Consider the following 26,055-nt stretch of genomic DNA (forward strand, 5'->3'; position numbering starts at 1 on the left):
CTTTTAGAAATCATTACATGATACATGACTTTGCTTCATCTGTGTCTTTATAAGCTAAATGATTTCCTAGCATTTGCTTCAATGATTCTATAAGGAAGGAACCATGTACTTCAGCTCTCCAACCCCCTCAGAAGACAATATTCTACTATTGAAAAAAATTCTTGTGTACTAGTATATAATCCTTGCATATATCAGGCTCAGATTTAGAATTTAATAAAAATACATAGTAAATGAAAACAAAATTTGGATGGATTTTGCCAGTTATTTTATACTTATTAGGCCAAGATGGTCTGAAATTTATGCAGTAAATATATTAAAGAACGAATGAGAATTTTTTGATCTCCTTAGATGAAGCAGTATTAAACTTATTTACACCTAAATTACATCTGTTCAAGAACAATTCATTTAAAGTAGGTGTCAAAAATGTGAGTGTTTTGGAGTTCCTAAACTAGAATTTGGCCTGGATATCAACTATATACATCATCCCAGTTAAGGATGGTTAATAAAAACATAGACACCAAAAGAGAATATACTTGAGAGAGAATATATTGGTTAAGGAACCTCTATGGAGTCTAAGTTAAGTATGATAACTCAGTGATCAGAAAGAAAGCAAACGCTAGCACAAGTATTTTTGGACATTCTGTTTATCTATTACGAAGTTAAATAGTCCCAAAGATATCTTGTTTTCTTGACTTCAAATAATTTTCACTAAACTCAATTACATATGGCTTTTGTATACAAAATGAAAAGCCAAGATAGGTAGCAAATTTAGAGACCACAGGTGTAAAGAAAAGTATGTTGAATTTTCAATCATTAAACTGGTTTTAAGTGTGGTTTTAAACTCAGTATGTTGCCAATATAGTTGTACTTGAACTAAAAGATAAATCACAGTTAACATAGTCTATCTTTTCTATCTTATTAGCAAATAACATTTAAGAGACTTCCTTTTTAATGGTTAAAATGTTTTTAAAAGGGATATTTGCTTATATACACCAACTCTTTTGACTCAACAAAATTGACATTTCAGATTAAAAAAAAAATTTCTGTATTACTTAAGTAAGGATTCTCAGAATTCTAAAGCGAAACAGCAGCCTGAACAGCATAGGAATGTGAACCATTATTCCTGGGTTATCACAGTCTAAAATGGTCCTTAAAGCATGGTGGCTAAAATGGCTTTGAAATTTCATTTTAAGTCTTATGTTGTAACTCACAGGCTTTATGTTTTGCATTCTTCCAATGATATATCCATGTTGGTTTTAATAGGAAAATAGTTTTAATTACCATTAAGAAAACAATTCAAAAACACACGGCATTCCATGGCTTTGTCTAATCCTTATATAATTAGAGAAGCATGGTCATGGGGTTTAGATTGTCAGGATAATGCATTAGAGTCATTGTCTTCCTTTTAAAGGCATTTGACAAAAAAATTCTGGAAGTCTTAACTTTGTATTCTTTAAAATAATTTAATATTGAATTTTGAGTCTTAGATGAACAGGTTTAAATAAATTTTGTGTTTTTTTTAGAATTAGAAAAACTTCGTATTTAGAAGGGATATTTTTTAATAAGCAGGATAAATTTACCAGTGAGTGTTGTCATATCATCCATGTTACCTCTCTTAAATCCATGTTACCAGTAATTGTTTAAAAACCACTGATCTTAGAGTCCAAATTCTTTAGCATGGCATATCATCTGACCTTTTCCTATCAAGACACATTTTCTCTGCTGCTTCTGTGTTTCATAATCTACAACCTAGCCATGTTAACTTTTAGTTTCTCTAGGGTGCCATAATCTTGATTTGGGTATCTCTTCATTTTTCAAACACACTATTTTGGTCAACAGTTCCCTTCCTCATTCCTCCCTCCAACCCAGCTCTAAAGTATAACTATCTTCAAGAATCCTTACCTGATAAAGGTTAAGTATGATATAATAGCACCCAGTAGTTTCTCCATAAAACATATCAATCTAAGTGCTTGTTTACTTAACTTACAGCAGACTGAAAGCCCCATGATAAAAAGGAACTGTGTTTTTTGTGCCATTTCACAGCATTTAAGGTGTGGCACATGGTTAACAGTAGTATTTGTTGAATAAAAGAATAAATGAATTCTCAAGAGATTAAAAGATGTTACCAGATGAAGTATAAAATCCTTTTAAAATTGATTTGTATTTCTAGTTGGTAGAAGTCATAGTTTTAGGGGTTAATATTTCATTTGAAAGCACACTTGGGTTTTTTATACTGACCATCTTTAAAGCTAGAATCTACCTCTTCAAGGTGCTCTCCTGTAATTAATTTTAAAGATAAATTCAACTATTTAAAAAAACAAAAGTGGTAAGGGAATAAATTAGCCACAAGTAACTTATATACACTCTGTTACTACTCACCATGGTATTAAGTAAAAAGAGCATGGGCTCTGAGGTTAAAAAATACCTCCATTAGCTCAAAAATTTTTATAATTGTCCCCCCTTAAAACTGGCCCAAAAGGCAATTTTTATATACTACAGACATTCCCAAAGCTATCATTTCTACAGGTGCTGATATTTTATACAGTGCTTGCAGAAATTATCTTGGCTGAAACTAAAAATAACAGGAACTAAAAAATAACAAAGGATATGGATGAGAAAAGGGGCTCAGAAAACTAACTGGCCTTGCTCTAGCTACCATGATTAGTAAATGGTGATGTCCAACATCAAATCCTGTTTCCTGATGTCTCATGTCCAGTATTTTGCCATATATTGTCTTGTCATGTGAATTAGACTAGAAGCTCCTTGAAAGTAGACAGTTCTACTATAACATAGCATAAACATTTCCAGAAACTTCCCCATTATGCAAAATCACAAAATAAAAAATGGGGTTGGGACACAATTCAAAAACTTTATCAGGAACATAAAAGTAAATAGTAAAAAATGGCAGCACAGTTTTACATATGCTAAGTGGTTAAAAATATAAATACTGCTATAAATAGGACTTCATCTTGAAAAAGGTCTTAAGTTGCTTTTGTGGAAGACGGTATGGGAAGTGATGTTAGAGCTTATTAGTTATTATTGTAAAGTGTTGGTTAAGTTACCTGAAACTAGACCAAAAGTTAACATCACATCTGGTGTTAACTGTGGCACCTAATATATGTGGAGAACTGAGGTAGACAACAGATGTCTGAGGAGTATACATGAGCACATTTTAAATTTCTAGATAGTTCTATACAGCTGCTTTAGCTGGGTGCAGTTTTTTGTTTTTATCAATGTTTCCCATGATGAGTGAAACTCATGTAATGCTTAAATTATTCCCTTTTATCAAATATGTTGGAACAAGTTTGCCTTTTCCAAGTGTTATAAAGCTATATCGTGGTTCTATTTAATTCCCTACAATGCATGTAGCAAGTGTCCAATGCCTTTTGAATAAAAGAGGTCTAATAATTACAAAGAAAGAAAAAAAAATCTCCCATAAATGGAATGCAAAAATCTTCCCCAAGCAAGGGAAAAGAAAAACTATCAATGGGATTTCACATTGTATTTCACACAAATCTGCATAGTGCATATTTGAGACCCATGTTATCTCCATTTTACAGATGGGAAAGTTAAGGCTTGTAAAGGTCTCACAGATACTAGGTAGCAGAATGAGGCTTGAATACAGTTTGCATCCATGCCTATGCTTTATCCAGAATTAAAAAACAAACAAAAACAAAAAACCACCCAGTATCTCACATTATAAAATTCCAAAGGCAGGGAAGAGAGAGCTATTGTAATGTTATTGTTTCCCTCTGGAGCTCTTTCACTTACATCTTTAGAAAATATTATTACTCCTTTGATCATGTATGCTTTGCTTCCTTGGAATCATGACTAAATGAATTAGAATTATCTTTTAGAAGTTTACAAGTCTCCTTCAAGGAGCTCTTTTAACCACAATTCTTTGACAGATTCCCCTCCACTAGAACTGAACATAGTGATAAATACATGAATGCTACAGGTTTCTGAAAGACTTCTAGTTATTTGAACCATCTGGAATTGTTACAATCCCAAAATTTAAAAAGAAAAATAAAGGCAAAAGGATTTTAAGCTGAACCAGACGAAAACAGGGAAACATCTGATTATATAGAACACAGTATCATTTGTCAGTTCATTAACCAGAAGTAAAAAGGGATAATGTAATCAGTTATGGTTATAAAAACAAAAAGTGACATGAGCAAGAAACTTAATTGCAAAGAAGAAAAGAGAATGGATGAAAAATGAAGAAAGAAACAGTATAAATGACAGCTAAAGCAGCAAGGTTTAGGGACAGCAATAATGGTGGAAAGCAGGAAAAAAATCCAGCGGGACAGGACACTGGAGAAAACTGCTAGCCACAAAATCATTAAGAACTATGCTAAGAGTATGTTAAGAGTCCCTAAAGCCATGCTATGGCAAAACTAAATCTGTACTCAGCTCTAACTATGAGTATCAGCAATATCACTCAGCGAAGCTTAGGTATTTCACCTACAAAACTGCTATCTAGTTGTAGTCAGGAAATGGATTGAAGAGGCATTTGGTGAATAGAAAAGCTGCCTATTTACTAAAATGACCCATGGGGATAACTTTATTATACCATACTTTTGAGTCAGCACTTAAAAGATTGTTAATTTCTAATTGTTTAAAATCAATTCACATGGAATTTCTTTCCTTGTCAAGCTAAATTTGAGGTTTAGGACTAAATAAAAAAATCATACTGACTTCTACTATTAGCTGTTTACCTTTTGACTTGTAAAACTAAATTAGTTTTGAGAAACAGCAGGACTGTATTTCCTTTATCTGGTAAAACACACTGGAGGACGGGCCTGAGAACCCAAGGATCTGTATTCTAATTACAGGTCAGTCAACAGAAATAGGTTGTGAAACAATTCTTTTGACTATTCTAAAAGTCTGTATTTAAAATGAGACTTGAAACAATAACACATATATTATAGAGTACTTTTCAGTTCTAGTTATTCCTTCATGTTATTAACAGTACTTATCTGAGTAACTTAAAATTACTAACAAATTTTCACTCAGAAAAACATTTCATGAAACTGGAAAAAAGTATATTCTACTAGAGTGCTTCTCAAACTTTAATGTCCAAATGGATCTGACCTGCCAATCTTGTCAAAATGTATTCAGCAGGTCAGAGACAGGGCCAGAGATTGAGTTTCTAATAAGCTCCCAGGTGATACTAATTGCTGCTGATCTGGGGACTGCATTTTTAGTAGCAAGCTTCTAGGATCTGAAGAAATTGTAATGCTGACAAGTGAGGCTACCCCAGACATTATTATACAATAGTGACTATGACCAGAAATGCAAGGAAAACATACCAGAAAGTCTGAAGATGAAATATGTTTGGAATTTGTGTTAATGTGGGAGATGCAAAGTGGGTAGAGGAACAAGAAAAGTTGGTAAATGAAGCTGAATGACGGGAGTTATAGTCTTCTATTGTTTAAATGTTTGAAATGTTTAATAAAAAGTAACATGCCTTCACTAAAAAATCCTATACAACACTAACACCAATTAAAGGGATGAAAACAAAGATGCCAAGCACCTTTCCATTGAAATGGGGAGGGTGGGAAGAAGTCGCAAGAAGGGTGGCTTTAATGGCTATCAAGAAAGGATGCATTTTTAAGAATCTTACACATAATTTCAGCTTTTAAGATACTATCAGCAGTTCCTTGCTTTTCACATCTTTACATTAAGAGAAACTTGATACTCCAACAACTTATTCAATATTTGTTAAAAAATGATTTAAAAGCCTTAAAATTGGTTAAATGTCATGAGATTTGATGAGGGGAGTATAGATGTCCAAATATCTCAATAATAAAAAATTTAGGCTACAGAATATAGAACAAATATAAAACAAGAACCACCGCTGAATTAAAAAAAAAAAATCAAAAAACAAACACTCAATTCAAGGTAATGATTACCTCTGGGGAAAGTATGGAGTAGGGACTAGATCAGGAAGTACACAGGGATGTCAGTTCAATCTGTAATGTTTTATTTAAGTCATGTATTAAAATTATAAAATATGGAAAATGTTAACGTGTGAAACAAGTGCTAAGTGCATAGCGTTCATTTGATTTTCTCCGTATTCTTCTGCATATCTGAACACTTCTTGTCCTTAATGTGAATAATCTGATATTTCAACATGTATACTTTCATTTGCAAAACCTAAAGTGAAAAAAAAACTTAAACGCTCTGTATTTAGAATAGAAAATAACTATAAAATTAAGATTTTTATAAGTACACAAATTCTAATACTGCGGCTTAAAATATTTTTCTAGAAACATATAGCTACAAAAGAAACCTATGTATGCTCATGTTCACTAAATATTGTACCCTTTTTTCCTGAATAAACAATTCAGATTCGTTTTAAAATGTCAGTGAGGAAACTTAGTTCTAACTAGGCATAAGAATATCTTTTCTTCGGGGCGCCTGGGTGGCTCAGTGGGTTAAAGCCTCTGCCTTCAGCTCGGGTCATGATCCCAGGGTCTTGGGATCGAGCCCCGCATAGGGCTCTCTGCTCGGCGGGGAGCCTGCTTCCTCCTCTCTCTCTCTGTCTGCCTCTCTGCCTACTTGTAATCCCTGGCAAATAAATAAATAAAATCTTTAAAAAAAAAAAAAAAAAAGAATATCCTTTCTTCTTTTCATAGCCTTCAAAGTCTTTAAGTGTTAGAATTACGTCCAAGTTTCACAGCAACCTTTGAAGTTTTTTTGGTGTGTATATATATGTATCTCCCATTTATAAGTAGAGCCTATAAATAAATACATTATCTATGTTCAATTATCGGGCTATCAAATAGTTCAAACAGAAAATTTAAGAATAAATCTAGTCTCCTTTCATTTGGTTTTGGCATGCATTATATACTTGCATTCTCCATCTTTTTGCTTTACCGGACTGACACTTAAAAAATAATTTTAGGCCATTAAAAAGTACTTCCTTGTAGCAAAAAAGGCAGTGGGATATGATTTATTGTTGGTAAATTTTCTACAGGCTAATCTAGCAGTCCTAGAACTTTGGCATTGTTACATTTTCTCTTACACAGCGTTTCTGCATTTATCCTGTTTGAGCTTCACAATAATTCTGTGACTTGGGCAGAGCAGAATTTATTGCCTCTATTTTATAGATGAAGGATACTGAGACTTAGAACAGTGAGTTGCCCTTTGCCTAGAAACTATATGGTGATCCAAACAGAACTACAGGAACAAATTTAGTGTAATTTGGTCAGACTAATTTTAAATCTTAAACTGCCTCAAAACATATTCCTAACATAACAAAAAGAATGATTTGTTACCCTTCCTGGTTAAGCCAAGGTATTCTTAGTGGCTTTCAAATGCTAAATTACATTTCTAATGTTAAATATAAATACATTATGAATCCATTCCTTAAGTAGATGCTTTGAAACCCATTTCCAAATAAATCTTAATGTCAAAAAACCAGGTTTTCTACCACAGTCATAAAAAAAAAAACCTAACTATTCAAGGTAAGGCCTATTAACAAGTAGCTAAGTCATAAGAACACTACACTGTTCGCTAGTTCACTGTAAAAGACTGAGGCATATAGAGGTAATGACAATGCTGACAGTATTTTCACCTAGCACTTCAGCAACTTAGATATGACAAGGACTGGGTTAATTTAATATACTGAATTTTAAATATTCTACAATGTCAAAACTACCACTTCACTGACTTGGTGCTTTGGAAGGAAGGCTGTGTTATCAATCACAGTGTACTCTAAAAGACTGAAGAACCTGCCATTCCCTGAGGAGGAAGAAATTTGGTGTCTGGTTATCCCCCGTCAGAAGTATTGTGAACTCTCCCCAGCTCAGCAACTGAAGCAATCCAGCTCCCATGCACATTTCAGGACCTTCCTTTCTTCATTCAACCCAAAGCCAGCCAACAAAGAGTACTTGAAAGGTGGCTAAGTACCTACTTTCAGTGTTTCAACCACCACCCAATACTGAGAAAAAAGTTCTCTTGGAAGAAATTTTGTTCAGTTACTATTCAGTAGCCATGGTATTTATTGGTTTTTTATTTTAGGCACATCTGCTATTGCTTTGAGTGCTTCTGTTGTATAATCCCATTTCAAGAAGAAAAAATACGAGATCACCTAGCTTCTAAAGAACCCCAAGTTGTTGACTCAAATGTAAGCAATTGTTTTATTTACTATATTCTTTCTTGGAGATAACTATAAATGTGCTATATTAATACAATTCAGTTATCTCATTTGTTTTTTTATTCTCCTACTATATGAGTTTTGCATAATTCTTAGTTATTTCATAGCAAAACAAACCTATGGAACATGTATTAACTCTAAAGTTACCTGACACCAATATATTTCTAAAAAGTGACCAAAAATATTGTGAGTTACACATAATAGCACCCTAGATGAACTCCTTAAAAAAAAAAAAAAAAAAAGTGGAAGTTGTAACATCACAATTACCCTTAAGTTTTAAAATACCTGAATGGATTATCTTCCCACCCATGGCAAAAAACAGACCAAATGTTACCATTTCTTCCCAATAACACCTAGTACCATTTGTTAAAACTCACAAGGTAATCTAAGATTAGCAGGAAATCTTTAGCAGACACAAAAGATGAAAGATGAAACTGCAGCAAGAGAGCATGGCAAATCCAAAAGATCTATTAGTGCATAAATCTACTGGAAAAAAAAACAACAACAACAAAAGAGATAGAAAGAATTAACAAGATACAGTAAAAGTTATGTCTTTAAAGCAGTAGGTTATAACAGGGTGGGAAATGTTTAATATGTGTCCTCCTGAAAAGCAGTTACCATCTTTTAAATTAAAAAAAAAACCAGCTGGTATATTTTCACAGCATCTAGATTTATTTATGGTATAAAGCCATAGAATTGTAATATTATTACTCCTTTCCCACCCTGGCAGAGAATAAACATGAATTCAGAAGCACAGTGGAGTGAAAAACAAAGAAGAGGAGAGAGAAAAGGCAGCAGAGAAAGACAGAAAAGGTGAATACAGAGCTACAGAAGTGTTTATTGAGCATGCTACAGAGGTAAGCAGAGTACACACAAAAGGAAATTAAACAACCATCAAACCTCCCAACTTTGTTAGAAAATTAATTTTTAATTGTGCCACTTTCAAACTATACTGAATTTTACATTTCTAAAGATGTAAAAACTCAACTAATAGAAAATATACATGACCATTCTGTCTACATAGATAACAGAATCTATGAATCTTGAAACTAAGTACATCAATTTCAAAAAGTATTGGTCATTTAAACAGAATCAACAATTCAGATTGACAAGAACTGTTCAAATTAATTTGACCTGTAGATTCTGAGCCATGTTTTTATTAAAGTCAGATCTATTCCTAAATACAAAATATTTTGAAGATTTATTAAAACTGAATATTACAATGCAAGGTAAATTAAGACTAAAGGCACATAAACTTTGGTCCCACCTGGTTGTCAGTTTTAGAAAACTGCCACAAAATTAATCTTCCTGCAAATTTTCGCAGTACACTTTCTTTATCTTTGAAAAATACATGCACCAGTTCCTGAACTAGCTAGACCAGTCTGCACATGCTCAGAAATCCACAACCATATTCCAAATCTTAATTACAAACTAAGGATGGCAATATATATTTAAATGCACGTAAGTCATGTCAACTTCAAAAACATCTACGAAAAATATTCAGCCACAAACAAGACATTACTTAGTGCTGACATTTATATGATACGTCCCACAAGAGTGTGTACAAAAAGGTTAAGATTCCACAATGCTTTCCACATAGGGCTCAAACTTACAGAAATCACTTTGTAGTCTTAAGAAATTAATACTCTGCATCTTGTTAATTTTAACTAATGCCTACATTCATAACTGAATCTAGACCAGAATTGTGAGATACAAAAGGCCAATGTTTTTTTAAAGCAATAAAGCCTAAGGTAGTAAAAACTAAAAAAAAATGCTGCTTTAATTCTTTCAGTATCATGTATCTTATTTGATTAAATAGAAAGAAATGTGACAAGCCAATAATTCAAAATAAGTTCCAAGCAGGAGAAACAAAAACTTAACCTTTTTACACACCCCTGCCTAAACATATTGTAATTCCCATATAACAATGTGCCCTAGACAACCAATTCCTTTTTCCTAGTAAATGCACAATAGCAACACTAGTTTTCCTTTTTAAGGCACGTATGTCAACTAAGTTGAAAAAGGAAAGTATAACTAAACTAAAATCATAAACAGACAATAAAAATGGCCTCCCTATAGAACAGATGAAACACAGCAGTTAACTCTGCCTTTACGTATGCCATTTCATTTTATAACCAAGGAATGATAACAGCATGGGAAAAAAAAAAAGGAAACAACAACAAAAAAAATCAAACTCTGGTCCCCACTTTTCTGAACAGTCAATAGGTGATGACACCAAACAATGTGATACACCCTCTCAAGCTTCACCTCCCCCTTTTTAAATTGTTGACTTAGAGAAAGACACTCTCAGATGATGGTTTTCACCAAGGTTGTAATTATGAAGATCAATCAAGGCCTGGATAGCTTCTTCCACTGTTGCCATCTGAAGAAGAGCCATTTTGTGATCTCTTCTGAAACAAAATTATGAAATTAGATACTTCATAAAAATTAGGAAGGGCTTAAATACTTGAATTTTTACCCATTCTAGAATCAATTTCCATAAACAAAAAGGACAAAAATTACTACGAAGACAGTTTTTAACTTCTGTGAAGTCACTAATTTAAAGACAAGAAAGCTTGCTTACTGAAAAAACTTAAATGCTTTCACAGTGCCCCCAGTGTTAGCAAACAGTGTTCGTAGATCCTCTTCTGCTACTGAAGGACTAGGAAAATAGGATGGAAAAAAAAAGGTAAAGATTAATAATACATTTTATGTTTTACTCTTAAAATGTACTCCCTTAAAAAACTCCAAGTTTCATACTTACGGGATATTGGATAGGTGAAGGGTTGCAGAAGGAGGAAAAATGTTCTGAAAATTTTTGGATCCAGGTTTCTTAAAACGATGCAATGGGGAATTACCAAAATCCTTTGTTAGCCCTTGATCATCAAGTCCCTCTCGAGGTAGTTGTACAGTCTGATGTTTAGACAGAGTAACACGAATAATTTTGCCATACATTTTCTGTCCATTAAGATGGTTCATGGCTGTAAAAAGAAAAAATGCTGATTAAAAAACAATATTAACAAAGTCCAAAAGCAAAAAGAATTCTTTATAATAGCAGAAATAACTGAATTCTACGATTTTTAAAATAAATCTTAAGTTTACAACAGCCCTTGGTGACAGATGATTTAAATTTATTTGCACTAGACAAGCATTCTGGCAAAAAAGCCAGTTTTCTGTCATAGGATGAAAATCCTGATTATGAATCTCTCTCTTCCTTGCCAATCCTACTGATAAGTCATATACTTAGTTGCTGCAGAAAGAAACTTTGTACTCATCTATAACTTTTTCTCCCTTCTGCCCCACAACCTAATTGCCAAGTCCTAGAATACCCTTCTTCCTAATTATCCCTCAATTCATCTCTCTATTCTCCACTTTTCACTGTCACAATGTTTTGATCTATATAACTCAGTCTCCTAATTTATCTTCCTGTTGGATTTTTTCTACTTTTCTCCAACCCATTCTATTATATAGCAGCTAGATGAACTCTATAAATTCCAAATCTGATGTCATTACCTGCTTAAAATCCTTAAGGTCAGACTAGGAAAGGTATAAGCCATATTAAAGAAAGAAATCTCCTCAGCCTCTTTGAACATATTTCTTGATGATGTAAAACAATACCAACTACTTTGTTAGTACTGATAATCAAGTGTAAGACAAAAACCATCCTACCCCTCATGGAACTTGTGGTATTTTAGTACTATACTTCCTTGCACTTTAAGCTTCAGCTATATAAAACCTATCTCCTTGACATGCTAGTTTTTCTCACCTTTAGCCCTGTGTGCATGCTGTTCTATGTATAACAATTTCCAAATCATCTAAAATCATCTGAGTCCCGAATTTTCTCACTAGTTCCACTTCATTTCACATACTTTTAATTTTCACTTATAAAATCATTATTCACAGAGGTGGTACATACAGCTATTAAAATTTACTTGAATTGCAAAACATTTTTAAAGTTCTATCATTCTGTTGCTTATAATAAAGTGCTATTAGCTCACACAAATGTGTTTTAAGGAATGAATCTGGAGAATAAAGTGGTATAAAGTAGATTAAGGCTGTTATAAAGAAAGCTATCTTAGTTCAGCTTTGAAAAGTTATGCAAAGACTGCACAAACAGCTGAGTTTTGATATACTGAAGGGCAGAAATAAGAAAACAATAAACTCCTAGGCATAGTACCTCTACTATGTACCTGTACCAAGAGGAGATGGATAATAGAGAACTGGGATTTAAATAAAGCAAAATAACCAAAGAGCTAACTCTGGAAGTAGTCAGGTAGTGAGAGGTATTCTAGTCAGTAATCTCAAGTGGGTGAGGGCTGAAGATGAGGAGTCAAGCATCATGGGTTTTAAGTATTTTAAAAAAAGAAGCTTGTCAAAAACTGAGGCACAATAATAATTATCAAACAAAAAGCAGATTACTTGAATTACTAATTTAAACTGAATCCAGTTTAAATAACAGGCTTTTACCTTGAAATCGGTTATAAGAAATATGGGGTAAATGGGCAAAGCAATCAATGATAAAGGAGGAAATGGCCAATGTTGCACAGTGGAAATGGCACTTACGGTTGAAAATAATCTTTTACTTTTCCCTTAATCTCTGAAGAAGATAACAACAAATTCAAGAGATGGTAAAAAAAAAATTTTATAGATTTTTATACAGGAGTTTATAAAATGTGGAACTGGAGTTTACCAGTAAGTATCTCCTTTATAATTCAAAGTATTATTTGTGTTGCCTCTCATTTTTAAAAAAAATGAATCTCAACATCCACTTCTCTATTTAATTTTTTTTTCTTCTCTCAACTGTCTTTTATACCAATGATTTCTAGTCTTGTCTATTATTATCATCTCCTTTCCTTGGGTTTATACCAACATATAAAGTTAACAACCTCCTGTTAAAACACCACTTTCACTGTACTATACATATCTACTTTGTATAGTACTTTAATAATTTAGAATACTTAAAACTAAAATGATAATGTAATTGAGAAATTCTAAATATATCTTTTTGTTATCAACTCTAAATTGTGCAAGAGAGAATAGGGTCAACAGAGAATAGGGTCTTTTGCTTTATTGAAGCCTGCTTTTGTAAATATTCCCTTATGTACTTAAAAAACAAATGCATAACTCTATATATGTGTAATTCTGTTAAGGTAATTGTGTCATACCACTTGGAAATATTGTTTCATGATATAAGTAGTTTTTTTTATGCTTAGGAAGTAGTATGAGGGAAATACAGAGAATTAAGAGATAGTAGTGTTTAAATGTGAATGAGATTGTTGCAAACCTTAGAGGCCATGTTAAATCATTTGAGACCACAGTTTAAAGATTTGCAAACATTCAGATTTTTTTTAAATAAACATTCTACCATGCCTATTTTAGTGTTGTGTTAAATTGGATGTTTTAAGAATAATTTGTATATGTTATCCTTAAACGGTATTCTGTTAAAATTCTTCTACTAAAGTTCAAAGAGTAGTAGCTCCTTCATGTTGTCTTTCCAAATAGAGTCCTATGAAAACCAAAAGGAGAACAGTGCCCAGAAATAAAGCATATTAAATTTTTAAGATTCTAATTTTTTTCAATATTAAAGGTATTAATGTTGTGAGTAACATATACTTATGGTCATCTACTTTGGAAAAGCACAATGAGAAATATGTTTTCTATCACATATAGTTCAAAAAATATAATTTGTCAAAGCTTTATTAAAAAGGTCTTAAAAGAAGCAGGCATAAAAGAATTACAAATGCTAAGTACTGTTATGCACTGAATTATATTCTCCCAAAAGTCATATATTGAAGCTCTAATCCTAGAAGACAGGGACTTTGAAAGTTTAAATGAGGTCATAAGGATGAGGCCCTCATTCAGTTAGACCAGTGTCCTTATAAGAGGAAGAGAAACCCAGAGAGCTCAGAGGAAAGTCCATGTGAGGACACACAGAGAAGTTAGTCATCTGCAAGCCAGGAAGAAAGCCCTTAGAAACAATCTGCTGGCACAAGTTTCTGTTGTTTAAGCCACTTGGTCTGTGATATTTTGTTTTAGCAGCCCAAGCAAACTAATACAATTATAGTAAAAATTAAAATGCTACTTATTTAAAATAGTCCTTATATAAAAAATATCCAGAAGAGTTTGGTTAAATTCTACATCAGGTAATTCTCAACCATGATGCCTGTATATCCTTTATATGAAGGGTAATGCCACCCACAGCTCACACAGTGATGGAAAAAATGAAACATTTGAGAAAGCTTTAATGCTTTGTAAAATGCTACTTACAAATGGCCATGACTACCCCTACCAGAGCACAGACGTACACACAGCAGAAGAAGAAAGAAACATTTACTAGGCATCTAGGACATGATTAGCACTTTTATAAATCTTTCACTGAAGATGGATATCTCCATTTTAAAAAGCAGAGAGCCAGATGTATAGTTTTATATGTTGTCTGAGCTATCATGATAGTTCGTAAGAAACAATGAAACTCAAACTTACTTCTATCTGCTACCAAAGGCCAAATATATCACACTGTTCAAGTTTGAGTTTTACTGGGTGTTAAGAGCAAAAATACATAGCCCTCACATGAAAAATGACAAATTTCAGAATTAACAATGTGAAAACAACCAACGTGAGGCATCATCATCCCTGAATCTCAATGAACAGGATTATAAGAACATGACATTTACAGTCTTAGCACATTGTGAATATGCAGTTGTATTCCAGATTCATGTGATCTGACTTTGTATATAAAGACAAATGAAACATTAGTTATTCACCTAAGTAGAGAATATATGTGTAATTTGACTCAAGTACATTTTAAAATTCCAAAAGGGATTAACAACGGTATATGTGGCACAAGTTTTTCATTTTGTAAAATCCCAGTATCTCTAAAATACATTTTACATGTGACTCTCTCCGTTACTAAGTTTAGACAAATACTTAGAATAATTAAAATCAGGATTCCATAGATTATATGAACAGTTAACTTATAGAGAGTAACCAGGAAAGAAAAATACTAAAGATCTTTAATATAAATGGTATCATTATTATGTGAAACTGTTACTGCAATTTTGGACTCCAAACCTTTTTCCATTAGATTGTACTTAAGGATTGGTAAAAGGACAGCAGAATATGCAAACATGTTCATCATGTATAAATACATTAAAATAAGAAAATTAACATGACATTTTGAGCTTAGCTATAAAAAAGAATGATTTTCTACTTCCATGAAGGGGTTTGTTTTTATTAACAGATTCAGATTTAAAGATGTATAGCTAACACACAGTTTAATCTTACCAAGTTGTGATTGGTTTCCATCAGCCATCTGTATCAGAGCACTGTCTTTCTTATTGTACAAAATCTTCACACGCTGCACATCTCCATAAACACCTTTTTTGGAGCCACAGAGAGGTAATCCAAAAATGGAATTAATTTTACATGCAAGTCAGCTGAAGATTATCTTTCTGACATATTAATGAAACATTCAGACATCAACATGATCACTCATTCAAACTCATCATTCTCACAAATGAATAAAGAAGATCAAGATTTTGAACAGTGAATTTTGAAAAGAATAATTTTTGATAAACCCTCAAAGCTATGTGAATGATATTAAATTAAAGACCATGCAAAATAAATCAGCATGCATTAAAACAAATTTTGTGTCTATGGAGAGTTTTAAATAGCAAAGAAAAACAGCAAAAGATTTACTATTCAACTTTAAGCCAAAGTGCTAGCTACAAATAAGAATTAAGGTGAAACAAAAATCAAATCAATAATAAAAGTATAGTGCTAACAATAACATACCGAAGAGGGTAAACAGACTTTGGGGCGTAACCATCTTTAGAAGGAGAGAAGAGCAAGCAGCGTAAGACAAGAAGAGAGAAGAGTCGAGGAAGAGCGGAGATGAACAGATCATCCATAACGAAGGGTGGTTCCCGCAGAATGGTGAGGTGGTCATGGATCATGGTTCAAGGCGGTTAATTGGGGCAAGTTGGTCCGAGGAACATTTGTTCAAGCACAGAAGCATGAACATAGGGAATGGAGACAGGGAATGAAGACAAGGACAAGGAAAATAAAGGATAAGACAGGGAAGGGAATGGGCATTTGGGAAAAGACAAGGAAAGGGAAGGTGAACACACAGGGGAAAGGATGAAATGGGGAAGGGAAACAGCAATGCAGAAGAAAAAAATAAGGAATTGGGGAACAAAAAAAAAAATAAAATATAGGTCAGTACATAGGAAATGCAGGAATTTGGTCAGAAAATGGTTGGTTTATGTACTGTACAAGAAAAACTGAGTAAAATGTAGTCATCCAAGACAAATATGGGTAAAGTACATCTATATCAAAGAGTAAATTACAGCATTTCATCTCAACATAGGGAAGGAAAGCATGCACAGGAATTTTAAACTTTGAACTTTAACTGCATAAGCATGGCTGGTTATGAAATGCAGGCAAAATTCTTAAAAGAAAAACAAAGGCACTCTGATTCAAACATTTTAGCATGCAGAACTGTGAATGACAATAGTATTAAATGATAAAATAAGCTTAATGTTCGTATTAACAGAGGCCAATTAAAAATGAAACAAATATTAAAATTGGACATTGTAAACTGATACATTGAGCTTCCCACATTTCATACCAGCTTTCATAGCAATCAAAATAAAATATACCAGACATAAAATGTACAACTAAAGAAAATAACTCAGCAATAAATTTTATTTAACGGGGGGGGGATAAAGTTGAAAATTATTTTTAGAAGACAATGACTAATAACTGCAAAGAAAAAATTACTAAGAAAGACTGGAAGAGTGCCTCGTCAAGATCTTTGGAAGAACCTTCAAAGAAAAATGTATTAGAGTAGTTCACATAAAATAAGATTTAAAAAAATGCAATGACACATAAGCATGAAATGAACAAGCAAATAATTAGAAAAGGCAAAGAACAAAATTGTTTTACAGTTAAATCTGCAAATTAGATCACATTTGCCTTTGAGAACAACAAAAAGAAAAAGCCATACTATAGTACTTCACCATATTTTTCTTAGGAAAAATAGGTAGTTAGGTTAAAAATAATAATAATAATAATAATAATAATAAATATATATAGATATAGATATGACTGTCTAAGGAAATATTACCTAAACAAGTACATAGATTTTATTCAGAAGTAGAAACATACAGAAAATACTTTGACTAATGAATGTACATAAAAAGAAAGGCAAGTGCAAAATGAAATAAACATGAGAAACTTTCACAAATGAAATGGAGTTAAAGAATGAACATTAGAAAATTATTTTACTAACCTCTTCATTTAAATTGCTAACCAACAGGACTGTATTGCCACCAGCTGAGACTCCAGGCATACCCACTCGGCCAGCAGCAGCTGCAGCAGCTGCTGCAGCAGCATTTGGAATAGCCAAAGGACTCAGAGCTCCTGGAACAGCTGCAACAGGAAGCCCTAATTTTAAAATAAAGCATATTTTACGAAACACACACAAGTCGTTTACAAAAACCAATTTAAGCACGATGGCTGCATGGCTTAGGGCTGACCATTCCAAATGGTTCCTGAAAGTTAATTTTTATAACATTTAGAAAAATGGTTTGCTGATAATGTAGCAGAGAAAATTAACTGGTTTCAATGAAATCATTAAATATTAGGGCTAAGGTACATACCTGTAGTATGCTAAAAAATTAAATATACAATATTCCATTTCCTATGGAAAAGCAAACAAAGCATAAAGAATATGATATTTCTAAAGTCAGAAACCTGAAAAATTCACTTCCATGGTTTATAGCAAGAAGGCACATCTAAAATAAATATCTTCAACAATAACTCATATTATACAAATGCTATCTTCTTCATAAATTCATATTTGAAATCAGATGATTACAGCTTATGAAACAAATATAGTAAGTTCTTCAGTTCTTGGAGACATATCACCCGGAACATCATTATTTAATTCATTCAAATGACCTAAAGAAAGACTTACCAAAGTTTATTTGCCTTAATTTCACACTCAAGTAGTTATAATGAACACAACAAATTTCTCAAACACATTTCCCCAGTCTGTTAATACACAAGCTTTCTCTTTCTTCCTATCTTTAGCCTACCAGTTGTAACATTTCATTATTTCTATTGCTCTACTTTCCAGTTCTGTTACTGTTGTTCTATCATCTTTAAGATACTCCATTTATTCTAGAGAGAATTTTCTCATCCTTTTTTATCCACATTATAATTAATAAACTCAAAATCCTTCCCCCTCCCTTCAATTCTTAGATACCAGTTTATATCTCAATAAATACTAGTTCACTAATGAATTATTTATTTTTCTCCTTCCCCTGAAAAAGGAAATATCCAACCTACATGAAGTTAATGCATGACATACCTGGATAGACATGGCCCTGAGTACTGTTGTCCCGTTAAGTTCATGTTTTATTTCTTCTTTTCTCTTTCCACCAGCCTTCTTGTGTATGTCATAAAGTTGTGCTGTCGCCTTTGGTTTCAGATCTCTTTAATATTTTAGCCAAGTTTTTTAAAAATCTTTTTACTTTATAGAAACTATAATTTCACTGACAGTCTGAAGGGTTAAGATTCACAATTCTTAATCTCTTCAGCTCCTGACTTACAAATTTTTCCCTCCAATTTCTTTTTATCTTTTCTCTCTAAGCAGTTCAACAGTGGAATAGTACTTTTTTCAATCTTTTTGTGGATGAGTTTTAATGCCTTTTGCCCACTTTTCCAGATTCCCCTTTTTTCTTATTTCTCTATTTTCTTTTTTAGATTTTATTCTTTGTTACGGAAATTATCCAACATTAAAGAGAGAGAGAGACAGAGAGAGACAGAGACACACACTAGAATAACAAACCCCACATACTCATCACACTGGTTTATCAAGTATTAACTCATGGCACTCATGGCCAATCTTGTTCCATCCACTCATCCATTTTATGTATTTATTTTTTCATCCTTTTTATTTTAAAAGTAAATCCCAGAAAAATTTTAAAATAAAAACTTCTCATGTCTTTAGTAGTCTTTGATGACTTTTTGGATTCACTAGTGTGAATCTTTGTAACCAACTATTCTACAGCATGTCAAACTTCCCCATTTTAAATACTGTAGCTCTCATTATACCTTACAGGTTGCTTCCATTTAACATTCAATGTATATCTTAATTTACTGCCAATGACAAGTATACAGATATATTACCAATTCTTACACAAACATTCACTGTAATTTTGTTTTTGATCACTCTTAGAAAATGACCCCTCCCCCTCCTCTTTTAATTATCATTCCTTGAAAGTATTTTTCAGATAGCTGTGGCTCAATGAATGTACATATAGCATTCAACTTAAGATGATAACACAATTATTCAATAGTGGCAAAAACTCTAGATGTAGTCATTGCATTGTCAAATCATTCCCTTGTTTCCCTGTGTTTAATTGGCTACTCTTCAGTAGAAAAAATAACTTAAAATTCTGTTAAATTCCTTGGTCTTAATGGGGTCCAGTCAGTGGCTTAAGACAAACACCAGCAACAATACATGGCATGCAGAAGAAAAAAGTTCAGTATTAATTCTCAAATTTCGTTAAGAATAAAATATCTTTTAAAAAATCCATCAAAGACACCTAAGCAGCTCTTCTCCACAACCAAAAATTAAATCAGTTTAATTTCTGATTTCCAACTCTACCAAACATTTTTTAGGTCTCCCTAAACCAAAATAATTTACTGAACTAATTATAATTAGATACCAAAATTAATATAAAAAAATTCCTAAATGCCTAGCATTTTCCCTGTAAATCACTTGACTCTTAACACCATCTTCTGTTTATTAAAATAATCCTATGTATCTAATAGAATTATCTTCAACTTTGTATCCCCACACTGAAAAAGTTCTCAATCTTTTAGGTCTCAGGACCCCTTTATATTCTTAGAAATTACTGAGGACCACAAAGACATTTTGTTTGAGTTATATCATTTGATATTTAACACATCAGAAATAAAAACCAAGAACTGTTTTAAAAAGAACAAGAACACATGATCATATATTCTATTAGCCTTCAGAGAAATGTATGCTAGGTGAGAGTAAGAGTCAAAAGACAAATAATATTTTGGTATTATCATGAATATAGTTTTGACTTTGTTAAGAGTCTGAGAGATCTCCAGATATTTCGTGAACCACTGCCATGTATACTTCATATGATGTTTTATACATATGTTGTTCTCAAGAATTACAAGGGAATTAAAAAGATACATTTATTCATTTCAAAGAAAATGCTGTAATAGAGTTTGGGTATATAAAAAAAAAAAAAGTAAAAAGAATGTGAGACACGCAGATAGATTACACACTACTGACACTTCCAGAATTAAGTTCTAAGTCATCTATTACTCATCTTTCCCTGTTGACATTTCAAGGAAAATTATTAATTCATGAAATATAAAATACCAATCTACCTAAATTTGATATATCAATCTAAACAAGACAGTCTAAGCTTTATACTTCATTTTTGCAGAAAGCTTCTTCTGAAATACATCTCTACAATGTCAATATACAATTCAACAATCTCATGAAAATTTCACCAAAACATTCAAAGGTGACAGAAAATTTGTTCAAAGAAACTTTAAATATTCAAGACAATGTTTTTTGAAATACATTTCCTGTTGAAATTTGGGTTTCAGAATGAAAACTGTGGTGGCACAGTATTTTTTAAAACATTAAGACTTACGGAACAATGATCACTGAAGACTTGAGAACTGAAATTAATTCAAAATATTAACTAAAAATTAAAAGTCCAGGCTGGAGTCCTTTTTAGTGTGACAGACTGCAAGACTTTTTTTAAAATGCCACCTTTAATTAAACAACACTGCACTTTAGTAACAATAAGACTGCAAATTTTCTAGTGAGAAAATGGGCTCAAAGGAGATGCAATTTACCTCCTTCGTATAAGGAGATAATGGGAAGCTTAACAAAAAGTGGAATGTAAGCTGTGAGAGCCCCACTGTTGTTACTACAATCCAAATGCTACTTCAGTGTCTCCCCACTTTTTCATTTATTATCATTTATCATCACGGCCACTGTGCTAGTATGTCGTTATGATATATTCTTCTACCAAGTCATTTTTTTTTTTTTTTTTCATTTTAGGAAGCCCAGAGTATGGTGTAAGAGTACTTTAAGAGATTAGGGCAGTCATTGTCCTTGATGCCATTAGCATGTACTTTTCTTCCCCCAGGCTGAAAACTTAGAAAAGCTATTTAAGCTATGTTTACACAGCTCTGAATCCCTGGGATTAGTCTTCAGTTTTTACCAGACTTTTAAACCTCTAATGAATGATTCCACAATTTCTCTCAGTATGCTCTTTTCTGAAAAATTATTGTCAATCAGAAAATTTTTTAAAAATTAGGTTTAACCTAAATGTCTTCTTCAACAAAAACAACCTACAAAATATTTCATGATGCACTATTTATACCATAATGATAAATTCTGAAAAATTCTGTATTGTATTTTTCATATTAACTCCTAGCTATAAGTCAATAAATTTAACATCTTCCCTTTCTAAAAATTGTTTAAAACATGTTACATACATTGGCTCCAATAAATTATTTTTAGCTCTAATGATTTACATCTTTAGCTAAGACATCAGGTATGCTGGAAAAAAATTATTAATGCATTTTGATGATGAGAGATTAAAAACGCCTATTCTACTTCCAGGATTGTTAGAACAATAAAATAATGTTGAAGAGCTTCATAAACTGCTATACAAAGGTATCACAGGGTTAACTTTCCATGTGAAATGATCTTCATTAGGTGGGCCAATCAGCCATTTTGAGTAATTCGGCAAGTTTATAAATTTCTCATTTTAGTTCTGACACACTATTATTACTAACCCTTCCTTCACTGAAACGGATGAACACACAGCCATGTATATGATATGAAGTCCAGTGGGATGAAGTGATTTAACTTACTTATCCCTCATTCCTTAAGGTCATATAAACATTTTTCTCAGAAGAATTAAAGAATTAAACTCCTTATTAACTTACTTTAAATCAGGGGCGCCTGGGTGGCTCAGTGGGTTAAAGCCTCTGCCTTCGGCTCAGGTCATGATCCCAGGGCCCTGGGATCAAGCCCCGCATCCCGCTCTCTGCTCAGCGGGGAGCCTGCTTCCTTCTCTCTCTCTGCCTGCCTCTCTGCCTACTTGTGATCTCTATCTGATAAATAAATAAAATCTAACTTACTTTAAATCATTTATAAATTTATCTATGATTTTTAATAAAGTTTATATTCTTTATTTACAGAGAAACTGAAGATTCTGGGACGCCTGGGTGGCTCAGTTGGTTGGACGACTGCCTTCGGCTCAGGTCATGATCCCCCAGCCTCGGGATCGAGTCCCGCATCGGGCTCCCAGCTCCATGGGGAGTCTGCTTCTCCCTCTGACTTCTCCTCGCTCATGCTCTCTCTCACTGTCTCTCAAATAAATAAATAAAATCTTTAAAAAAAAAAAAAAAAGAAAAACTGAAGATTCTACAGAGTTCCTATATAACCTGGGTACTTCCTTTTCCATTATTAATATCTTACATTAGTACAGTAGAGTTGCTCCAATTATTCAGCCAAAACTGATATGTTATTATTAACTAAAGTCCATACTTCATCAGATTTCTTTGGTGTGCATGTAATATCCTTTTTTGTTCCAGGATCCCATATTACATTTAGTCATGTCTTCTTAGGCTCCTCTCGACTATGATGATTTTATCCATGATTTTTCAAGATACAGAATTTGTTTTATCCCTTCATTTCCCATTCTAAAACTTCTATCCAAAGTTGATTACATTTCCTTTGGCCTTACTTCTTTAATCTGTTCAAGATATCTGGTAGCTGTCTCACATACTACTAAATAGAAGATTGGGGTAGAACTCAGAGGCCCTTTCTAATTCAAAAAGTATAGGGTCTTGGGTGGGGAGGGCAGTTTTTACATTTTATTTTCTGATTTGAAACTGAAACTTTCACTTTTGACAAAAATGACAAACACTATTCTTCCCTGAAACAATCCACTCCTCCTCTTCTACCACCTTCCTTTCAATTCCTTATTTTGTCTGCTGGAATCCATTCTCCTCTATCATTAACAATTGCATTTTTATTCAATGTGTTCCTTAGAGAAACTTTTTAATTAAAAGCTTGCTTTACCCCAATGAAACTTTTCTTATAACTCTCTGGAAAAGTCATTTTTATCTCCCTAAACCCTTCCCCAAAGGAAGGAAAAAGGATGCACTATTCATCATTCTACCCCATCACCCAATGTTGCTTTCATAACTGCAGTTCTACCACCATCAATTAAGACAGATTCTGCATCCAATCATTTCTCATCAAAACAACCATCAGGCCACTAGAACATTTTCTCTCATCACAGAAAGACTTCAGCACCTGGCTTTATTTCCTCCTCCTCTCGCAGCCCATCATCATCTTATGATATGTCAAACACCCTTAGTTCATAATTTCTTTAAAACTACTTTGACGATTTTTACTACATTAATCCATTTTAGCAACTTCTCTTGCCACATCTTTGATTTTTCTCTTTTTTGTGTTACGCCATTCATTTCTAGTATTTAAAATCCACTTTCCTGATTTCATTCTTCCACCTTAATTCTCCTACTCCATACAATTACTAAACCCACTCTTAGCCTCTACGTTGACTAGTCCCTTTCTATTTTTCCTTGGCTTGACTTTACAGTATAGCCCAAGTATTTTTTTTTTTTTTTAAAATGTTCTTCAATGCCAGACATGGATAAATCCAATCTTGTATTCTGGCTAAACTTTCACCGGGGTAAGTACTAGAGTGAAAACATTCCAATTTTAGTGTATGTGCTGCCCAAGTGAGCACTAGAGTGAAAAGACACATACACACCCCAAAATTGATTCCATAAACATTTTGGTATTTAACACTAGCTGATATCCAAGTCTATTTTCAGGTCCCCTATAAATCCACCAGACTCAAGTGCCACATCCTACTCTCAATCTTGTTATGTTCAGAAAGTCTAAGAATGAGATCAGAATTTCAAGTTTTGGGGCACCTGGGTGGCTCAGTGGGTTAAAGCCTCTGCCTTTGGCTCAGGTCATGATCCCAAGGTCCTGGGATCAAGCCCCACATAGGGCTCTCTGCTGAGCCTGCTTCCCTTCCTCTCTCTCTGCCTACTTGTCATCTGTCCGTCAAATAAATAAATAAAATCTTAAAAAAAAAAAAAAAAGAACTTCAAGTTTTTCAACCAACTTAAAAAGTACTCCCTTCTTTAATCTGTTTCCCCTTTCTCCCTTTCTTCATAAAAACAAAGAATGGTGAGAAGAAAGAATATGGACTACACAGCTGATAACTTCAGATCTGGCCCTAGCTCCACCCTTACATTTCCCCCCAACAATTCTATGTGAGCTTGATAATAATCCCTTCTAGTTCTCAGGATGATCCTAAGCAAGCAAGTACTTTTCTATTTTTTAGGCTCCAACATTTAAACTATACTCTAGAACCAATCCTCTACAATCAGTTCTAGGACTTATGCTAACCTTAAAAACAAATACCAGGGGTGCCTGGATAGCACAGTTGGTTAAGCATCCAACTCTTGGTTTCGGCTCAGGTCGTGATCTCAGGGTCTTGAGATCAACCCCTGTGTCAGGCTCCACACTTAACATGGAGTCTGCTTGAGATTCTCTCTTCCTCCTCTCTTCCCCTTCCCATTCATGTTCTCTAAAATAAATAAATCTTCAAAAACAATCCACAAAAAACCAAATACTAGTTAATATAAAATGAGCATTCATTGTATGCCAAGCACTATACAAATTGCACTTATTAACACATTTAATCCTCACAATGGCCTTGTAACACTGTTATTATATCCATTACAAATATGGAGGCCAAGACAGTGAAGCTGGGACAGATTTTGAACTCAGGACATCTTGATTTGGAGCCCCTATGATTATATATAGTTCCTCAGTGCAAGCACATCTCCTCCCACCCTGCTTTACTCCTCAACCACCATTCCATTTCTTCTTCCTTTTTTATAGCACACTTCTTCAAACAGTAATACATGCTTTCTTATCATACTTATATCCTTAATCCATTTTAATTTGATTTATACCCATCCCTCATGAATAACCTTATGGGAACTACTGAACTGAATAGGAACTTCTAATTTTAATCCTATTTATTTCATCCCTCAAGTTCTTATTTTTTCCCACAATATAAATGTGCACTGCTTAAGTCTCAATTTTAATTTCAAGTCATTAATCCTCTTGCCCTCTTATACCTGAAGAATCTTAAGCCTAGATTTTAAAATATCACACATCTGTTCTCCCAATTCACAAGTTCATGGAACTATTGTCCAAGTTATACGCAGAATTTCCTACTGTCTAGTGGACTTCTCCCCTAGTTTAATTTTTTGTAAGTACTCATATCACTAAGATGTCAAGTACTATTCTTTTATGTTTACTTTTTTCCATATTTGGTTTTCATTCACATTTCATGTCCCTGGATTAGATTCACAACTATATCTTACTTAGAGTCTCCAGTCTCCAATATGGCTTATTAATAACTGAATGCTTGTCACTCTCTGAACATGATATATACTTTATCACATCTGCTCGTGCTCTTTTTTCTTATTCATAACCAAATCAAATGGCTTTTGGCCCATTAAACTCTCGCAATTTCTCCTTCAGATAATGAATCTCATCATGCATTTCATTATGCTCTAATATCACACCAACTCTATTACAGATTTCACTTTGCCTCACATGAGAGCTATTCAGATGTTTGCTGCCTCTACCAGATTGTAAACCAGATTACAGGAGAGAAACCCTGTAATTCCTCTGAATTCCTTCAGTGCCTAGGATAGTGCTAAAATGAATGTTGAATAATTCAATGAAT

At 33.3% G+C, this 26,055-nt stretch overlaps 1 protein-coding gene across 1 annotated transcript in view; it reads right to left on the reverse strand.

Moving 5' to 3' along the window:
- Positions 1–8,979: 8,979 nt before the first annotated feature.
- The window catches only part of PTBP2 (polypyrimidine tract binding protein 2), an 84,678-nt gene continuing 67,602 nt past the window's right edge, over positions 8,980–26,055 (reverse strand). The window contains exons 9-14 of the mRNA XM_080801986.1: positions 17,457–17,611; positions 15,959–15,992; positions 15,449–15,541; positions 10,929–11,145; positions 10,749–10,826; positions 8,980–10,575 (exon numbers count right to left, since the gene is read on the reverse strand). Of these exons, the coding sequence (XP_080658112.1) occupies positions 10,443–10,575; positions 10,749–10,826; positions 10,929–11,145; positions 15,449–15,541; positions 15,959–15,992; positions 17,457–17,611 (710 nt within the window). The 3' untranslated portion in view covers positions 8,980–10,442. The remainder of the gene's footprint in view (positions 10,576–10,748; positions 10,827–10,928; positions 11,146–15,448; positions 15,542–15,958; positions 15,993–17,456; positions 17,612–26,055) is intronic.

This window comes from Martes martes (assembly GCF_963455335.1).
Source record: "Martes martes genome assembly, chromosome: 4".
NCBI classification, from domain to species: Eukaryota; Metazoa; Chordata; class Mammalia; order Carnivora; family Mustelidae; genus Martes; species Martes martes.